The sequence below is a fragment of the Drosophila montana genome, unplaced genomic scaffold (genome assembly GCF_035044405.1).
Source record: "Drosophila montana isolate Dmon_TW-CO22-7 unplaced genomic scaffold, ASM3504440v1 contig_920_1, whole genome shotgun sequence".
NCBI lineage: Eukaryota > Metazoa > Arthropoda > Insecta > Diptera > Drosophilidae > Drosophila > Drosophila montana.
Window position 1 is genome coordinate 1 of NW_026999206.1, and position 20,000 is coordinate 20,000.

Below are 20,000 nucleotides of genomic sequence, written 5' to 3' on the forward strand. Positions count from 1 at the left end.
AACTTTTTTTGTGAATTTTAGGAATATTTCGGGTAAATAACAACTGACCATGTTGGACTTTTTATTAAACTATTCGAAAATAAAATGCATATTAAATCTCAAGATATCAAAATAAATATATGCATATGTAAATTATTTTATAGTAGCTGTCATCGTGTTAGCTCTTTGTCGTTCACAAATCAAATCAAAATCACCAGAGTGGGCCAGCTGGGTGGTTGGCTGGTTGGGTGGTTGGGTGGGTGTTAAGGGCAACCTCGTCGTTGACAAGTTGAGCATTTTAATTGCTGCCGTGCGGCCGCTTAAGTTAAATGTCAACAGCGACAGCAACAAAAACAACAACGACAACAGTTGCACTGCCCAACAATAGCGACATTTTCTGTGGCTGCAACCCTTTTTAGTACCAGGTGGGTGAAGGGGGGGGGGGGGGGGGGCGATTGGGTATTGGGGGTGGTGTCTTTTTTGGACACGCAACGAGTCAACTGCCTGTGCGTATCCACAGAATGCGCTAATAAAATATGCATAACAAACTTGAGTCAAACGAGGCACAACAACAACAACAACATTAACCGCACAATCCCCCCAACCCCCGGCCGGCTCAGCCCCTCACCAACGGGCAGACCTTTGTGCTGGGGCTGTCGCACGCAATGCGCTACGCACCATTGTGAAAGGGTTAAAAATCGAAAGTATGAAAACAATTTCGACGATTTTACTGGCTGTTGTTGTTGTTGTTGTTGCTGCTGTTAAATTGTTGGTCGTTGTCGCTGGCGCTATGACTGTGACTTCTCTAACCCGTAAAACTATTATTATGATCATTATAGTTGCGACTCGCAGCTCTGTGGCACCGCCCCTCAACGTAAAACTTCCACTTTCGACCCCCAACCCAGCCATGGAGCACATATAGTATATTTATATATATGTATATATATACATATATATAGGGGAACTTTCAGCACGCACTTTGTGCTGCTGTCGCCCTGTCTCATAAATGTTTTGGCAATAAAACGCAAGTTATAATAATGCACATTGACAGGCAGCGACTTGTCACAGCCGAATGACATGCAGAAAATTTCAATTGATGACAAGAGCTGCGACAATAATGGGCGATTTGTTGTTGTTGCTGACTCCACGGGAAGATTATGCGTATGCACATTACAATTTACGGCTATCATCGTGGTTTGTTAATGGAGTTACACAACTGCTGGTCGACTCGTTGAACAAAGTGTGGCGAGTAGCTATGGCAATCGTTACTTTTACTCGTTGCATAACTTAAGATGTATTCGCTACTTTAATATAATACCTACGCGTTGAAAAGATTATGTATGTATATATGTCTACAAGTTTCCACTCGTTACATTTCCGTTCAAATAAATGTGACGAGAAGCTAATGACAGATAGGCATAGCGACATAACTCCACCGACATATCTTCGCCCACTCGTTACTTTTACATGGTATGTACTTATAGGACTAGCTTATGTTATTATGTATGCTACCGCTCGTTACTTTTACTCGTTACGTTTTCATAAGATTCTTTTATTATATGAAAATTCAACTCGTTACATATTGATACTATTAAATGTGACCTGAAGCTTATGGATTCGTTGACATATTGTTGTATTGTGTATTGCTACTCGTTAATTCTAATAAAATGATTGTGCTGAGAAGCAAATTTTCTTGCTGACACTTCGATGTATATATGCACAAGATTTGTACACATATTAATTTATGCAATAGAGGCCATATTATTCACTAAACTTCACAATTTATAAGCCAACTAAAAGCCTAGTTGAGTCTTCTCGTTATGTTTTACTCGTTAGTTAAGTTTCTCATTTGTACATTGAACATTCTGTACGACTTACCCCAGCTGCTTGGTAAACAATCACATTAATCATGGTACAAATTGCCAGCTCGTAGCTAGGGCAAATGTATTTGATAGAGTCGCGAAGGGGGTGGGGGGAGGGGGGAGGAGGGAGAGAACCGGGCAAGTGTTGTCAACATTGCCATAACCCTTCAGCGAGCATCGCGAGTGTGTGGCAGTTGTGGCTCTGGCGGTGGTGCCACTGGCGACATTTGTGACGGCAGCGGCGGCAGCAATTAATAATACGTAATTTATGGTGCGCATTCAGCTCGCATTTGACTTTTTGGGCCAAAACACTCAAACTTATTGACAGTCTTTCATGATGGCCTGTGCGTGGGTTCAAGAAATTATATAAATAAAAGGGTTACGGACTGCGAGCTACAGACTACGGACTACGGGCCAGGGTTAGGGTTAGGGTTGGGGCTGCGGTTTTTGGCCGCCTTTTATTGCTGCACTTCAACTTGCAACTCTTTTGCGCCTTCCTAGTCAAGCGTTACAATTTACAACCTCATGCGTCGCCACTCATGTGGAACCAGCTATTTGTACAGCTTTGGGTCAGCTCTTTCAATTACCCAAAATTAGCTCTATCGCTGATGGAAATCGTCTAGCCAGCGCTCCGCGCCATATCTCTCTGGGCTAATCCGCAAAACCCTCGCACTCGTTAGTTTTGGCATTCGTGCCAAATTCTATTAGTTAACTTTAACTGTAAGTCGAGTGCTTAACGCTTGGCTTAGCCGAGGGTTAGTGGCGCAGCGCTTAATCCAAATTGGCTTGTTCCCAAAACTGGGCGAACGCCGGGCTCATCCCTTCCACTCGTAGATTACAAACTATGGCTTTATTAAATTAAATGTTACACCTTCCGCAGCCGGCAGGGCAATGCATCAATTCGAAGAGGGTTAGCATTACATACATATATATATACATATGTATAATATATATGAGTTCTAATACCTTACCAGTTGAGGAATCATGAAATCTATAAGAATATTTTAAAAACAATATATTTTTGCATTTACTTTAAGGTCTTTTGATTAGCCTGGAGCCCTTTTCTAGAGACCAGCTAGGAACCTGCTGGTGTGTTAAGGAATCCGTTGAAGCATCGTTGTGTCCAGTCAAAGCCTTAATCTCGTCAAGACGACATAATTTCGGCGTTTCTCTTAGCGAGATTATTTTGTTTTAAAGCGACATAACTTCGCCGATCTAAACTCCGCCGATCTAAGTGTACCGAGTCGGGAATATGTCGGCGGAGTTAGTTCTCTTTGCACATCGAATTGATTTGCTTACTTGTGTATCTGTATCTGTATTTAGATCTCTGGCTGTATCTATAGCTGTATCTGTATCTCTTTTTGTATCTGAATCTGTACCTGTATATATATATATATCTGAATCTGCTTTTGCATCAATATCTGTATCTCTATCTATATACATATATATATCTGTATCTATTTTTGGATCTGTATCTGTATATATATATATATATATGTACATATCTGTATCTTTTTTTGTATCTGTCTCTGCATCTGTATTTGTATCTGCATCCGTGTTTGCCTTTGTTGGTGGACCGCTACAAAGTTAAGTTGGGGCCACTTAATTATGACACTGGATATTTACACGGCTTTATTTGCGTATATATAACATGCAGACCCATTTATTTGCAGTGATACAACAGTTTCCGCTGGGGCATTGAAAACAATAATGCTGCTCATTTTTGTAAAAACTCAGCATTTCGTATTATTTGCCAATGCTTTTGTTTATGTATAATATTTCTGTATAATACATTTAATATCCTTTGTCCTGTTTGTTTGATTAATGCCTCGCATTTGACGGTGCCTGGCGGGCGGGAACAGATAGCCAAATATTCAGGTTAATAATTAATAATGGTAATAAAAATGAAACACGTTTATCTTCTTGCATGTATGTTGTTGTTGTTGTTATTTTTTTGTTTGTATTTTTTGTTTTTATTTTTTATTTGTTTTGTTTTTGTTTTTTGTTGTTTTTTTTTTAGCAATAATTTTTATTTAATTTCCTTTGTTTTGTTGTTGTTTAATTAATTTTAATATAATTGCAGTGACATGAGGTGTTGTTGCTTCATCGTTAAATTTATATTTATTTATATATATAATATATATATTTAAATATATTTATATATATATACTATATATATATATAGTAATATATATGTATATGTGAACATATATATATATATATATATATATATATTTATAATGTTTGTTCTTGTTTTTATTTTGTTTGTCGTGTTTTCGTTTGCATTTAAATTTAATTAACTATAATTAATATTGCTTTTGCGTATAATTCATTCAAAAAAACAGCTAAACAAACACAAAAAAAATTCAATTATATATAAGGGTATACACATATACACACACACACATATATATATATATATATATATATATATATGGATATATACATGCATACATACATCGGTAAGGAAAACAAACTGCGCTACAAACTGCTGTTTTCTTTATATTTCATTATTTATTTTTGCTTTTTATTTCACTTCTTGTAAATTGTTTCGAATATTTTGCTCATATGTCTGTGTGTCTGTCTCTGTGTGTGTGTGTGTGTGTGTGTGTGTGAGTGCATATTGTTTTTAGGTTGGAAATTGTGGAGTGGGTGTGGTCAGGAATTAGAGGGTCGTGTTTGAAACTTAAAGCAGTTGCTGTTTGCTGCGTCTTTGTCGCTCTAAACTTATGCGAGGAACATGCGTTGAATGCCTTTTAATAATTCACTTAATTTACAAAAAAAAAAAAAAAAAAAATATTGGTGTATATAATATATGTATATAAATATATGTATATATATATATGTATATATATATGTATATATGCTATATAGGATGTACATATATGATTAAAATAAAACACACACAATAATACTAAGTAGCTATTCCGAGTCTGTTCGAAAGAATTATAATTATACAAAAAAAAAGTGTCTTGTTCTTTGGTTTTAGAACTTAAAAATTAGCAAAAAAAAAAAGTTCAAAAAAAATATGTATTAAATAAAAAGGTAAAATACATAAGAACTTGTATTATAGGATGCAATATCGTGAAACTGTGCTATAACTGGCTGAGTGTGTGTGTGAGTGTACGTACGTACGTGTGTGTGTGTGTGTGTGTGTGTGTGTGTGTGTGTCGCTGCTACTAAGTGTCTACAAGAAGAAGAGGAGAAGCTCGTGAATGCTGTGGAACCAGAACAGAGGGCTGCCCTGCGGGAGGGGGCTGGTTGCCAGAACGGGAACGACGTTGAGCCACTCGACGGGCACTGAAGGGATGGTGGAGGGGAGGGGGGGGGGGGGGGGGGAAAGGGGGCTCTCGGGTTGCTGGTGTGCTCCAAATTAATATAAATTATGCATTTGTTTGGATGTTACGGTACACGGTACTTAAGAACTACGTAAATTAGTTTAAATATAGTTAATGCTTTCGCTTTTTACGCAATTTTATTCATGTTTTCTTTTATTTTATTTTTTTATTTTTATTTTTTTTTTTTGGGTTTTTTTTTTTCTTTTCTTATTTAATTCAATTTACGATTATTAAAAAAAAATTTCATCCTATGACTAAGAAAAAAAATTTACGCTCTTTGCATGCTTATTTTGTTTTGCTTTTTCTTTTTCTTTTTCTTTACTTTTTTTGTTATTTTTTTTGTTGTTTTCTTTTTGTTTTTTTTTTGTTTTCTCGCGTTATTCTTGTGTTCTTTATGCCATTCGCATTTGCTGCTTTTTGTCAAACGTTACATTGTTTTTAGATTTACATGTATATGTGTGTGTATGTGTTTATATGTGTGTGTGTGTGTATATATATAGGCGCCATCTTTGATGTTGCTAATTTGTTTCAATCGTACAATATCAATATATCAATATATATGCATATATGTAGATATAAATGTATATGTATATGTATGTATATGTATATACATATAAATTTGTCTGCCGCTGAGCGCGATTTACTTGCTGCTCTCTCTCGCTCGCTCGCTCACTTTGAATATCATCTATGAAGAAATATGTGTGTGTGTGTGTGTGTGGTACATACATATATATATAAAGTTGTTATGCTTAAGTGCTAGTAATTGTGGGTGGTGGGGGGAGGGAATAATGCAAAAAGCTTGAACTAATTGCTAGAGCACTGGGCAACGTTTAAGGAAACGAAAACTACTATCTCTCTCTCTCTCTCTCTCTCTCTCTCTCTCTCTCTCTCTCTCTCTCTCTCTCTCTCTCTCTCTCTCTCTCTCTCTCTCTCTCTCTCTCTCTCTCTCTCTCTCTCTCTCTCTCTCTCTCTCTCTCTCTCTCTCTCTCTCTCTCTCTCTCGCACACTCTCGCTCACGCCTCGCTTTCTTCTACTATGTTTCTCCCTCTTTCTCTCTCTCTCTCTCTCTCTCTCTCTCTTTTTAAACTAGGTTTTCAAAGCTGGCGGGTCCTGCGCATCACAAAAAATTTACAGGCTAGGCGTTGCTTATATCGATTACACACAAAAAAAAAAGCGTATATATATATATATGTATATATATATATGTATATATCGGATTACAGCTATACGCAAAGCGACCCGCAACGTCTCTAGGCTCTATGGGTATTAGGTGCGTGTCTGTGTGTGTGTGTGTGTGTGTGTGTGTGTGTGGGTGTGTGTGTGTACTACATGCTATATGCTACAAATATGCCTAATATAGATCGCTGGCGCTATTTACACTTAAGCGCAGTGTTGGTTAACTGAGGCCGCTGGCCAGGGCCGGAGCGCGGGCCATTGCTGGGCCCGAACTGCTGCTGTTGGGCGCGAGCTAAAGCTGCTGCAGCTGAACCGTTTGCGGTCAGACATCGACATCCAGATCGATGACAGAGCTGCGATCGTGCTCATCATCGTCGTCGTCATCGGGGCCGCCCTCCTCGCAATCGGAGCGGCCGTCCTGTAATTGTCACTGATCCGTTGCCGCCGCCGCATGATGCCCGTGCGTCTGTCCGTGCGTATGATGTGTGTGCGGATGTGTGTGATGCGCCTGGGTGTGATGCAGTTGCGCCGTTTCCTCCGATAGCAATGAGGCAGCCGCTGCCGCTGCCGCAGCTGCTGCTGCCGCCGCTGCCGCAGCGCTGCCATTGTGCTGCACCTCGAGGCCGTTGACCATCTTCTCCATGCTCTTGAGCTCCGACGGCGAATGCTGCGCCTGCCGCTTCAGCAGCGATGGCGGCGTTGTCGGCGACATTGATATGGGCCGCGTTGGCGGCGAGTGCGAGGAGGCGCGCGGTCGCGGACTGGAGCTCAGGCTGCGCGGTCCGTTGTCCAGACCCAGGCCGCCGCTGCCAGCGGGCAGCAGATTGGGCGGCGCTGCTGCATCGGCGCTGCCATTGCCGCCGCTGCGATTTGCATTCGAGCCGGGCGTCACCGCATCAAATGCCGAGCCCAGGCTGCCCGGCAAGCTGTACGGCGAGAAGCGATGGCTCTTCAGGCCCTGCAGCGGCGAGACGGGCGTATGTCCGGCGGCCGCATAGGCGTGCCCAAATAGCGCCGGATGCTGGGCAGCCAGCGCTAGCTGCGCATTGAACAGCAGGCCCGGATTGAGGCCGGCGGGATTCATGGCAGCGGCCGCTGCCGGATTGTGCAGCAGACCCAGATGCGGCGGCGGATAGAGTCCGTGCGGATAGAGGTAAGGCAACAGATGCGGCGACGGGTGTATTGGTGGTCCCACAGATATATTGGGCGACGGATAGCTGCCGGCCGCGTTAAGACCGGCCGCTGCCGCCGCCGCCGCAGCAGCTGCACCACCGCCAACGCCCTCTTTGGGACTGCCCGTTGAGGTGGGACGAAAGGCACCGCCGGTGCTGCCGCCGACGCTCTCCGAGCAGCTCGAGTCGCTGCCATCGCGCTCCATATCGTCCGCCTGCAGACGGCGACGCAGTGCTTCCTCTGCATTGGCCGCTGCCGCATGCTCACCGGCGCCAGCGCCAGCCAAGTGATTGAACCAGGCAGCCAGGGCTGCTAATCCGACGAGTGGCGAGTGACGAGAGACGAGTGGCGAATAGCGAATGACGAGTAGCGAATAGAGAGTGACGAGTTGCGAGTAACGAGTAACGAGTAACGAGTAGCGAGTAACGAGTAACGAGTAGCGAGTAACGAGTAGCGAGTGACGAATTGCATGGAACGAGAACAAAAGAAAACAAGAAATTTCACCAGTTAGACATGTGGCTTAGATCAATTGAACGCAGTTCAGTGAACAGTGACTGCTATGTGATAACTTACCCGAGTGCTGGTGTGCGTGCATCTGCTGCAGCGAGTGGCTCAACGGCAACAGCGGACTCTGCGGCGGGCCCACCACATCCAATAGCTTATCCTCATCGTCCTGCTGATTATCGAGCAGCGCCGCGGCGTGCGCCGGATGCAAATGTGGCGGCCGACCTGCATGCCCCAAATGGAGCGGTGCTCGCGAGCTGCTCACATGCGTGGGATTCAGTTTGTCCGAGTCGGACCCTCGATTGGACATCAGCGCCTGCCTGTAACAACAGTTGTACGAGAAAACAAAACAAATTAGAACATCCAATTGTCTAAATGCACATTAGCCATGGTTAAGCCATGTTATATGAGATATTAACTGGCGGGAAAAGCAGGAGGGGGAGTTCTTGAAGAATTTTGATCTCTATTTCTCATAAGCCCAACTGTGAATCATTGTAACCCAAATTTGTATTATTGCAAGCCTTAAAAAGGTCCGAATCCCAGATTAATCGTAGGCTATCACAGACGTGCAATAATAATATCATCTATCTCAAATAACATATGAAAAACATAGTTGTAAAGGCAAAATGAAATACAAAACAAGAAAGAATTCCAAAAAGTACGAAAAGTACTCTAAAGAAAATACTCTGTTGGTATCAATATAAATTGAATTAGCCGAAAATCGGATAAACTGAAATGCAATCGAATGCGAACATTTTGCAACACTGGCACTTTTTGGGCGTGTCGCGTTCTTGGCATCGTTCCTATTTTATTTTTTCATCTATTAGCCTTTTTGTTGGCTATTCGAGGCACTGGCATAATATTTGTGCTAGCTGGGAATATCTGCTAAATGATAAAACGACGCTGCCGGCATATGAATGGCTGGCATGGCAAGGGGCTGCTGATCCGGGTCGGATGGTCGGTGGGTGGGGGGGATATATATGTATATGTATAACCGGAACCTTAATTGAAATGTAACAATGGCAGGCGGAAACAGGCGGCAGTTTGTGTCTGGGCCGACAATGAAATTGGAAAATAATTCAAAACACGTTAGTGTAATTTAGTGGCTGAACTGGCCGTAATACACCGTAAGCTTCAGTAGAAATCCTCAAACCACCCCCCCCCCCCCCCCCCTCCTCTATCCAAAGCCGCTGGCACTCCCCCCACGCAGCCCTGCCAAACTAGGTCCGTGCATTTTGTACGTTTGCTTTTTTGTTGTTGTTCACACATCAAAGCAACGCTGCCAGCGCCAGGCCGTGCTCGCAAATTGGGCAATTTACTAGCACACACACACACACAGCCACACACACACACACAGCCACACACACACACAGGCACACGGACATGTGTGTATCATTATCACAGCAACCACAAAGACCGGAACCACCCATAGACAGGAGCTCGCAATTTCGCCACAGGCGTCTTCTTTTACACTTAACTGTTTTTCCACGTACTTCGCATCACCTGCGTACGTGTGTGTGTGTGTGTGTGTATGTGTGTTGTGTATATACCTAATTTAATAGCAAATCAATTTGTGTTAATCTAGGCAGCTTTACGAGCCCACCCACTTAACCACAAAGGGCAACAGCTAAAAACAAAAACGGCGCCTCAAATGGGGCGCCGAAATTACTGCCTACAATTTCTACCAAAATTAAGCAGCAAATAAAGCGCTGAATAGAAATGCAAACAATATTTTGTTGCTCTTGCAACTAGATGTATGGGAAAAATGGGATTAGGAAGCCATGAAAAGCAAAATGATTTCCATTAAAATGATTTTAAATTGTACAAAAATATCTAATAAAATAGCCTGAAAATGACCACGAAAATATGCATTAAAATTAACCTAAAAATATCTACAAAACTTTCCACCAATATTTCCCTAACATGTTCACAAGCATTTCTATTAAAACTGACCTAAAAATGTCCATAAGTTAAATCGAATAAATTGTACTTAAAGTGTCAACAAAAATTTCCATAGAAATGTCCATTAAATGTACCTTAAATTTGCCTTTAGTTATTATCTTAATTATTGTCTTGTTATTGATCATATTGATATTTCCATTAGATATCCCGCTTCACTTACGCCAGAGACAAGGACTATAAAATGTTATTCAGCGCAAGTGCAAATAAAAATACCCATTTTAAGCGCCCCCGTGGCTAAAGGTGCGCCCAATTGACGTGTCTAATGCTAAACCGCTCCTGTGGCTCACATGTAATTCAACCATAAATTTCAGCACTCGCACAAAAGGCAACTAAGACGTTTATCTTAGCTTTTGTGCTGAAAACGACTCACCTACCACCCCCCCCCCCCCACACACACACACACACACACACACTCTCCCACACCTCTGTCAGCTGTGCAGCGTGGGCGTGGGCGGCAGTATGGAGCGCCGAAAGTTGTTGAAATTGCGCTGCTCTGTAATTTTTGAATTATATCTAAATGTGCGGCTAAAACCAGTCCGCACACACGCCCACTCGAGCCACGCCCACCACAACATTGGCAAATTAACAGAGAGGCATGCAGAGCGAGAGCAGTGAAAACGAGAAGAGAGGGGCAGAGAGGCAGTAGGGAGGGGGGGGGGGGGGAAGGCAGATGAGGCAAATAAAAAAGTGCGCCAATTGTCAACTAACGCCTGCGGCTATTTGGCAGCAGCAGCATGTGGCACGGCTGGGTGGGGCAGGGGCGCAGGGGGGCAGGGGGTGTGGCGCAACACTGGCTGGCAAATAAATATGAAAAGGAATTTCAATTGCTGCTGCTGCTGCTGTTAAAACTGTTTTCACTTTAGATTTCCGTTGCGCCCGCGGCCAGTGCAAAGGCAATTGCAAAGAGTTTGCGAGCGGGGGGAATGTGACCGGCGAGATGAATATCATTCCGCCGGAAGTTGCGCAGTTGTGTGACCGGGGTGAAAGAGCGAGAGAGAGAGAGGGGGGGAGGGGGAGGGACAGTTGACTGTGGCATAGTTGCCACCAATTAGCGGCGCTTGCTGTGCAGCGACACCCAAGTCGCAGGACGAGCGAATGCTGGAAATGTCGCCACGGCATTGTTGTTGTTGCTGCTGTGGCAAGTTGTTGTTGTTGTTGCTGTTAGCTGCTAATGAAGCGCAGCCCAGTCGCTGGCTGGCTGGCTGCAAAAAAAAAAAGGGTTAACCACAAAAAGTTGCTGCCGCGTTGAGCTGCTTAAAATGTGTTTTGTTTTTTCGTTGTTGTTGCTGCCAATTGACAAAAGTCTGGAGTTTGCCTAAGTCGCACTAATTGCCCAGATTTTATGGCCCCGGCTCCGGCCCCGGCCCCGACCCCGGCCCCAGCCCGGGCATTGGGCATTCAGGCTAATTGCAAGTCTATGCAAAAAGTTAGCTAAGCTCTTTAGTGGCTTGCAACCCTCCGACTCCTACACACGACGCCTTAGCACCAAAAATAATCATCATAAAAAGAAAAATTATATAAAAAGCGAATATATGAATGGCCATTCTGAGAAGGCCGCAGATTAAAAAAGCTTTGCAAATAGGCGAGCGGAATTGTGTAGATATCTTTAAAGAGACTTAATTTTATTCCATAAAGCATTTAGCTTATATAGCATATGGCATATGGCATAAAGATGCTAGAAGCATTTGGCGAAGTCAAGTGAATCATATTCCGGCTTTGTCAAGACCTCTTGTTAAGCAAATAGCTTTCTCAAACAAGAACCTTGATACACGCCAAAGGCATTTGTTATATAGCATTCCGATCGGGCCGGCTCCGAGAGAATGAAGAGAGCATGAAAGAAATGGATTTGGGCAAATTTTCGTATTGGCAGATGAGCTGCTTGTTTGCTGGATCCGGATCCGGAATATATATATTTGACTGGATGTCTCCCTCTATAGTACACTCTGCAAGGGTATTAAGCCATAGTCTACTTTTGAGCGCAGGCTTTTCATTAATAATTGCCCTCAACTTTGGAGGAAAGCTCCAAGCCCAAGCCCAACCCCAAAACACAAAACACAAACGAAACCGAAACCGAAGCACAGACCAAAAACCTGACACATGGCTGTCACAGCAATGACCAGTCAAATTTCAGTAGGGCAATCGGAGGGGGGCGGCTCTGTTGGTTGGCTGACAAAAACAGGCAATGCATGATTTCAGCTGACAGTCGAAGGCAAATAGAAACCGCACGCGGCTAGAAATGCCCAACACGAGGATACCCTGTAATCAGCTAAGTGAATAATAACATTATTTTCTAAAGCTGCGCCAACAATAACTTGAATCCATCTTTGGGCTTTTTAGATTTGATTTAAAACGTCGTGGCTTGCCAATGGATAGCTATGAATTCTCTGTTATCGGGCAATCCAGTTATCGAAAAAACTATAATTAACTTTGACTGTGACTAATCTTCGAGAATCTAAACATAAAACAGAAGAAAGGCACACATGTGATTTTAATGTTTGCAATATGCAGAATGCGAGATGAGTTTCGAAATCGATAGTAATCGATAAGTGCAATCGAAAGAGTAATATAAACTTAATGTCTGTATGCGAATGAAGAGCAATCTCATTTTAAATATATCTGCTATTTAGACAAGGATTTGATTGCCTATCGGTTTATATTGATTATTGGAAAAACGAGCGGAAAATCTAAAAAAGTCTTGATTTGTGTATGCTCAACTTGTTGAATGGACAAACGATAAAAATTTGTTGCATCTGACTCGTATCATTGGTGAGATCTACACAAAATAGGAGAATTGGCAATCGATATTTATCGGTTTTGAGAAAATGGAAGCAGTTAGCGGTCAGGCATGGTCTAAACGACGCAGTCTCGCGTCTCGATCGAGAACATAAATACTTAATGTGAACGAGGCAGTCGATTTGTTTGCGTACATAACATACATACATTGATTGGCAAACGTTTATACCCGTTTTGGGCATATTAATGGGTGCTGCGCATAAAAGGAAACTAGACAAGAGCTAAACAGACAGCGCGGCTAGGAGTGGTTGCAGCGGGGGGGAGCTGGGGGTTGGGGCTAGGCAGCCAGGGCTGGGCTCTGCGGGGGGGCTGGCTTGGCAGCTAATGTCAATCAAGGCGCTTGTAATCAGTTTTACAACAACTCAACGGGAAGGAAGGGCCGCAAGTAAATTGTTTGTGTCAATGCAGCAAACAGAAGACTGATGAAGTCGTTCCCGGTGCCTGTCCAAATACGCCGCAGCTCATCATCGTCTTGTCATTGTCAGTTGCACACACAAAGTGAAAATTGATTTGTAACGTTTAACAAAACGTTGAGCCAGCTATTAAATGTCATTCATCATTATGCTAAGTCACAGATTTCAAACAGGACTGTCCGCCTCCGCCTCCGCCGCCGTCTCTGCTGATGTGGCCGGAAACCGGAACCACTCCAGGCTCTAGTCAAATCCCCCCATTGCTGTTGTGTGTTGACTTTTTGGGTTATCCTTCAAAAACAATTGCGAAAAGTCAGAAAGCATTTGATCAGCGCCCACGCTGAATTGCACTGCAGGCGTGCTCGTTCGGCCAACAGGAAATTGAAATCAATCCATCAATATGGATTACATGCGCACAGCTGGTGGCTGGCTTTATATATATATATGTATATATATATACAGTCGGGGGGAGTGTTGGGGGCCAGACCAGAAAGGTGCCAGTCATCATTATCAGCTCGTCATCAACATCATGATGATAAACAGCAGCCGCAGCCGGAGCTCATCATTATGTTGACTTTGTGGCCACTTGGACTCGTGCTGGAATTCCGGATCCATGCCACCCCGGTCAGTCCTTGACGTTTGGCGCTTTGTATGAGTTGCAATTTGCCAAGCAGCAGGCTAATTAGTTCCGCACAGATTTGACAAAAATTAATGCCTGCTAATCAAGGCACAGATACATCTGCAGATAAATCTGCAGATACAGATACAAGCGAGTCAAATGAGCACACAGACTCGAGCTAGACAAACGAGCTTTGGCCTGACAACAAATACCAAAGAGAAGCCAATTCCCGATGACCAAAGCCCCTGCAAAACCCACTCGCTGTGCAGCTAAAAGTGCTGATTAGTTTGCTTTTTGAGGCGGTCAGCATGAAGTACTTTGAGCGAGTGAGAGTTTCGACTTTGTGAATTGAGGGTTTCGATTTCGTGTTCAATTCAAATTCGGAGCTGTCCAGACAAACAGACAGGCAGACAGTTGGGCAGATGGACAGATGGACAGAGTTAAGAGCTGATTGCGTTGTCCTCTAATGCCTCATTCAGCCAATCTTATGAGCGCATCTGCAAGCTAATTGAATCAAAGAGGAGGAGAGGAAAAGCTGAATTAAAGAAAAACATCTATTTAGCCAGGCCAGGCCGAAGGCGAAAAGAGTTGATTTAATAGACCAGTTGCTTAAAGTGAAGCCGTATCCAGGTTCAAGTGTACCTGGCCAGAGAGTACCGAAAATTAGTACAAGTACTATACTATCTAACACGGAGACGACATAACTCCGCCGTTGACCATGGCGAGATTATTTCGTTTAAGGGCAACAAATCTCCGGCGCGGAACAAATGATGTTGTTACCCGCATTGGAAATGCTTGGAATTCTTGCCTTGAAGGAGATCCTTCGACAACAACAGTTGCTAGACTCAGATAACCTGGCAACAAGTATGCTCCAAGAAGTATTCGCATGGTAGAAATCACTTTCAACCCTAAATTACCCTTAAGGATTGTTTAAATATTTGATTATCATTTGTTTCCATCTTCTATTAAAGCCATTTAGCCCAATTCTAGCAAAACAATTTCAGCTAATGCAGAGTAAAGTCTTTTAGGAAATGACTGGGATGGGACCCTTCCTCTGAAACTGTGACCTATGCTGATTTTCATTCAATCTATAACCGATATTAAGTAATTATATACTGGAAGAAATTATCCCGTCTCGTAAAAGAAAATAAATAACATTTGATGTCACTTTTTCAAAGCCGGCGCCGTTGATGCAAAACTTTGACCAAAGTATTGCCCCAAAAAGTAAGTTTCTTAGTCGAGCCTGGATTAGCGAACTCTTTTATATAAATATATATACAGATATGTGGGGAATGTATATATTTGGTCAAGGAAATTGCTTAACTCTAGTGATACTCACTTCTTTTCGCGTTTGCCAGCACCCGTATCACGAAAGCCCTTCGCAAAGGGATTGTTGTCAATCTTCAGCTGAGTTATCTGTAAAACAAAACAACGATATTCATTTTGATGGCACTCATTCATGGCCGATCGGCGTCTATATTGAGTATAGCTTACCTTCTCGTTTTGATATGCAGTCACAGCTATGAACTCCGTCTCCTTGAACACGTACGTGCGAAACGTGGAATATGGTAGCTTCAAGATATCGTTGGCTCGCACCAAATGAAAGCGCGGCTGATATTTATGCATTGAGTTCAGTATTGTCTACAGCAGCAGGAGAAAGAGACGGGCATAGAGCGTGGAAGAGAGAAGGATACAGCATAAGATTAGTTCGCTTAGCATGCGAAAATGCAATGAGACCACAAAAAAAAAAAAAAAACACAAAAACACAAAACGGCATAAAGTATTCCGTTTGGCGGCAGTAACTTGACAAAACTTGACAGGCCCAAACAGAGGCAAGCACACACACATACTCACACACACACTCGCACACACTCACACACACTGACAGGTAAGCTGCACAAAGACATTGCAAATGGCTGTAGACTGTCGCAAGTCGGCGACATTCCTGTAGGCGACCACCCACCAAAGTGCACGAGCCGCCAAGACCAGACCTGTGGAGCGAAAGAGACCGAGCCCAAGTTGGGGGCAAAAGAGAGAGAGAGAGAGAGAGAGAGCGGGCGGGCGGCGAAACGAAGTTTTGTCATAAAATATGAATTTGTCTGCAGCGCAGTCGAACCGCGAGACCCCCCAAGCAAAGACATTCGCGACTGTTGCAAGAAGGAACACCTTTTTAATTACCATAACTCGTCGAATCGACTTCGATTAAACGACAACAGAGCCCAAGCCGAACCAGCCAGGGTGCGGGTGCTGCGGTGCAGGACAGTCAGGCTCAGTCTAGGCCGTAAAGCTCTAGACCTGACCGGGCATAGTCTGTGCCTTCAGCTTGTTTTCGGTTCTTGTTGCTGTTGCTGCGTGTGGACCTCACAGGCTGCTGCTGCTGTTGCTGCTACGTCTGGCGACGGACTTCGCCATTTTGTTCATGTAATTTTAAAAAACAAGACTCAGACTTTAGGCTGTTGCTCTAGCCGTGGCTCTGGCTGCCTCTGTTGCTGCTGCTGCTGCTGCTGGTGCTGCTGCTGCTGTTGATGGCGACAACAACAACACCACAGACAACCGCAGCAACAGCAACAGAAACAACAACCGGCTGGCTAGTTGCCCCTCTTTTGACTGTATCTTGTATCTGGACTTGATTTGCACGCCCTCTCTAAAAGAGACCACCAATGGCGTTTGTGGTGTCATGCACAAAGGTGTGACTAATAAGATGGTTGCAGTTCTTGCTCTTGTTGTCAGCAATATAATTGTGTAACTAGTTTGCTGAATACAACTAAAGAAATCAGCAACGAGGCGACGAGTAGACTTTTAGAGAGCAGCCCTTTAGCGAGTAAAGCTGAAAACGGATAACTGAATGCATAACGAATGCCTCCAGTCAAGCTATAACGAGTGCCACGACAGCGAGTAGCCTATAAGCAAGAGAAACATGCACCTAGAACAATAAAGAGCGACAACGGATAGAACAATGATTAAACCTTTATATATATGAAAACGTTACCAGGTAGCAATAGGTATTTCAGTGAAGACACAACGTTTAGGATATTAACGAGTAAAGCAACAGCGAGTAGAACAAAAGCAAGTGACATCTGAACGCCTACTAGAACAATTAAAATAAAGCTACAACAAAGTCAGTAATACAAAGTAGTAGAGCAACAGCGAGTGCCGCAATAACGAATCAAACTACAACGAGTAGAGAAGTTACATGCAGATTAATAACGAGTAGTGCAATGAGTATATCTATTAATTTAAGAGAATAACCAACAGCATTAGGAAAAATGCAGAACGATAATGAGAACAACCAATAGATTAACAACGAGTAGAGCAATGAGATAATCTATTAGTAGAACAATATTAGCCAATAGCAAAAGGAGTAGAGTAGAGTAATAAGTAAAATAGTGTATAGACCAAGAACGAGTCAAAAAGCAACGAGATAAGCCACAACGAGAACATCAACGAGTAGAGCGGCAACGAGTAAATAATCAAGTAGTGTGCTAATCATATAGAATTTAAATTATATTGATTCTCACGCTACACTTAGCTGGCACTCGTCAATTGACTGGACTCGTTGACGTGTCCACTTAATTAATGTGAATGCTGCAAATACTAGTCGAATACGCAGCCATTAATTCATGCAGTGTGCATTCGCTTAAAGGCAGTGACTGTGGCTTTTTATTGCCTGGCCAAAAGCCGAAGGCTGGCAAAAAAAAAAAAACCAAAAAAAAGCTGATTAATTGCCGACGTCGCCATTTTGGACTGGACACTCGCTGCAGTTGGCCGTGCGGCGACTCCACACGGCCTAACACTCGCAATCGCAATCGCAAACGCATTCACTGCCAGCGAATTGCTTCTGACATGGCCGATTTGGGCCGGCTTTAAAAGGCAACAGTTTATTGGCAAGCGGCAAGCGGCTAGCTGTGCGCTCGTTCATCAATCAAATCGCCGAGACGCTGAGCTCAGCTCTGCTGAACTGAACTGAGCTGAGCTGAGCTGAGCTGAATGAGTCGCAATCGCTGCCTAGTCCATAAATCGTTGGCGCAAAGCGCGTTGTTCGTTGTCGTCTACTTAAAACGTCGTTTGCTAATTTGCTTTAAATTTATTGACACATAAATTCATTTAGGCTGCCGCAGCAGCAGCAGCAGCAGCAGCAACAATTACTCGTTGCGAGTTGTGCGTTTTGCATGTGTCTAGAATTTATTGATAAAACAATTTGCATTATTACATTCAATTTTATTCAATTTTCTTTTTATGCATCTCTTTCTCTTTCTCTCCTGCTGCCACGCAACGAGCTTCGCATTTATTCATGCAACTCAACTGTTGCTGGGGTGCGTTCAGCGGCGGGAAACAAAAAAAAACAAAAACTGAATAAATAAAATGAATTGCAAAAGGCGCAAAATTGTCATTTAAAATGTCATTCGACGGCGAGTCGACAAGCTGCCGAGTTTGAATTGCGATTTAAATGAAAATAACCGTGAAGATAGCCATAAAAAATAAAATAATATGTGCATGCACCACAGCAATGTAGTTGTTGTTGTTGTTGTTGCTGCTGCTGCTGCTGCTGCTGCTGCATTTCAGTTTTCCAAATGGGCATAAACAAGTCTAATTAGACATGAAGTGCGATTACACGGACGCCACGCAGTCGTCGTTGTCGTCACACAACAAGCAACAAATCAGCAGCAACTGCAGCCGCCGCAGCAGCAACAGTTGCTGTTGTTGTTGCAGTTGTTGTTGCTGTTGCTGCTGCTGCTTCTCAGTTGTGATTGTAGTTGTTGTTGCTTTGCCAAGCCAGACAAAAGACGGGCGCTCACTTGCTGGCAGATCTAGTTGCTGCTGCTGTTGTTGCTGTTGTTGCTGTTGTTGCTGTTGTGATTTTATGCGCTGATTGAATTGATTGGCAGGCAGCTCTAATGCAATTATGCGTCAAATATTGTCTAGATTTTTCGTATATGATTGGCCGCGTGCAACTAATGCAAAATTCAGCAATTGCTGCTGTTGCATTGCGGCACGTTTCTAGGCTGCGGCCAGCGGCCAGCGGCCCGGCCCGGCCCGGCCTGGCACCTTGTGTCCAGTTGGCCAACTCGAATCCAATCCATGGGCCACTTAATCACTCTATATATCGCCCGGGTGACAAACTGATTGAGCCGCCGGCAACTAAAACCAAAAAAGGCAACAGCAATTTTGGTGTTGCTGCTGCTGCTGTTGCTGTTGCTGCTGCTGTTGCTGCGGGCCTTTACGTGCTGTTGCCGTTGGGGCCGCATCTTTCACGCTAGTCATGTGGCCCGATACTCAATTGCGCACCTCTTGCGCCGCCCTGCTGCCAGTGACACGTTTGTTTTGGGCTTTTGCGTGTTGATTGCTGTTGCTGTTGCTGTAGCTGTTGATCGCTGTTGTAGTTGCTGCTGTTGTTGTGATTGCTGTCGCTGTTGCTGTTGCACACTCATTGTTGGCATATTATCACATAATTTAACTGATGATGGCACTGCAGTTGCTGTTGCTGTTGTTGTTGCTTGGTGATTGCAGTCGTCAGCTTGTTGTTGCTGCTGTCGATTGTTGCTGTTGTTGTTGTCGTGGTTGGCGTGCTGCTTAATTGAATGATCACTCACACTTTGATTTGGCATGTTTTGTTCACATGCAACCAGCAGCGGCAATAACACGGATGATCGCTAACGGTTATCGACAGTTGCATCGACTGAACGCATCGCGACTTCCACAGCGATATCTCCACTTGATCGTGACTGAATGCCAGCAGCAGCAGCAGCAGCAGCAGCAACAACAGCAACTGCCTCAAATTACAGCTAGTTGCAATGTTCTGCAATCGGTATGCGCTTTTGAGTAGCTGCGAAAATCTAAAGTGCCGTGAAGGCATGTAAATCGCTCTAACCACTGATATAGTTTACTTATCGATAAATATATATGTATATATATATATCGATTAGCGCCGAGCGTGAACAGGCCTTATACTAATTGCTTGACTGGTTATAACGGAGAGTTCTTTCAGATTCTGCTTAAGTCAGTTTTTGGACTTGTTGCCGCAATAATTGTGCGTTAGCTTAGCTGCGGCCATGATCGACCGCCATAGTCGATATGTATCGATATATGTACCTGCTTCGATAAATCGTAACAATTGTACTGACATGCCTGCATCAGAAGCTGCAATGATGTGACTACTTCAGCGACTTATCGATATACCAAATCT

At 43.5% G+C, this 20,000-nt stretch overlaps 1 protein-coding gene across 5 annotated transcripts in view; it reads right to left on the reverse strand.

Annotated features, from left to right (window-relative positions):
* Window positions 1–6,421: 6,421 nt before the first annotated feature.
* Window positions 6,422–20,000, reverse strand: part of bi (bifid) — an 84,764-nt gene continuing 71,185 nt past the window's right edge. For 2 of the 5 annotated variants that reach the window (XM_064699455.1, XM_064699453.1), the window contains exons 4-7: window positions 15,311–15,457; window positions 15,156–15,232; window positions 8,102–8,361; window positions 6,424–7,840 (exon numbers count right to left, since the gene is read on the reverse strand). In XM_064699455.1, the coding sequence (XP_064555525.1) occupies window positions 6,783–7,840; window positions 8,102–8,361; window positions 15,156–15,232; window positions 15,311–15,457 (1,542 nt within the window). In that variant the 3' untranslated portion in view covers window positions 6,424–6,782. Of the gene's footprint in view, window positions 7,841–8,101; window positions 8,362–15,155; window positions 15,233–15,310; window positions 15,458–20,000 lie in introns of all 5 variants that reach the window. The other 3 variants (XM_064699457.1, XM_064699454.1, XM_064699456.1) reach the window with 2 other exon arrangements.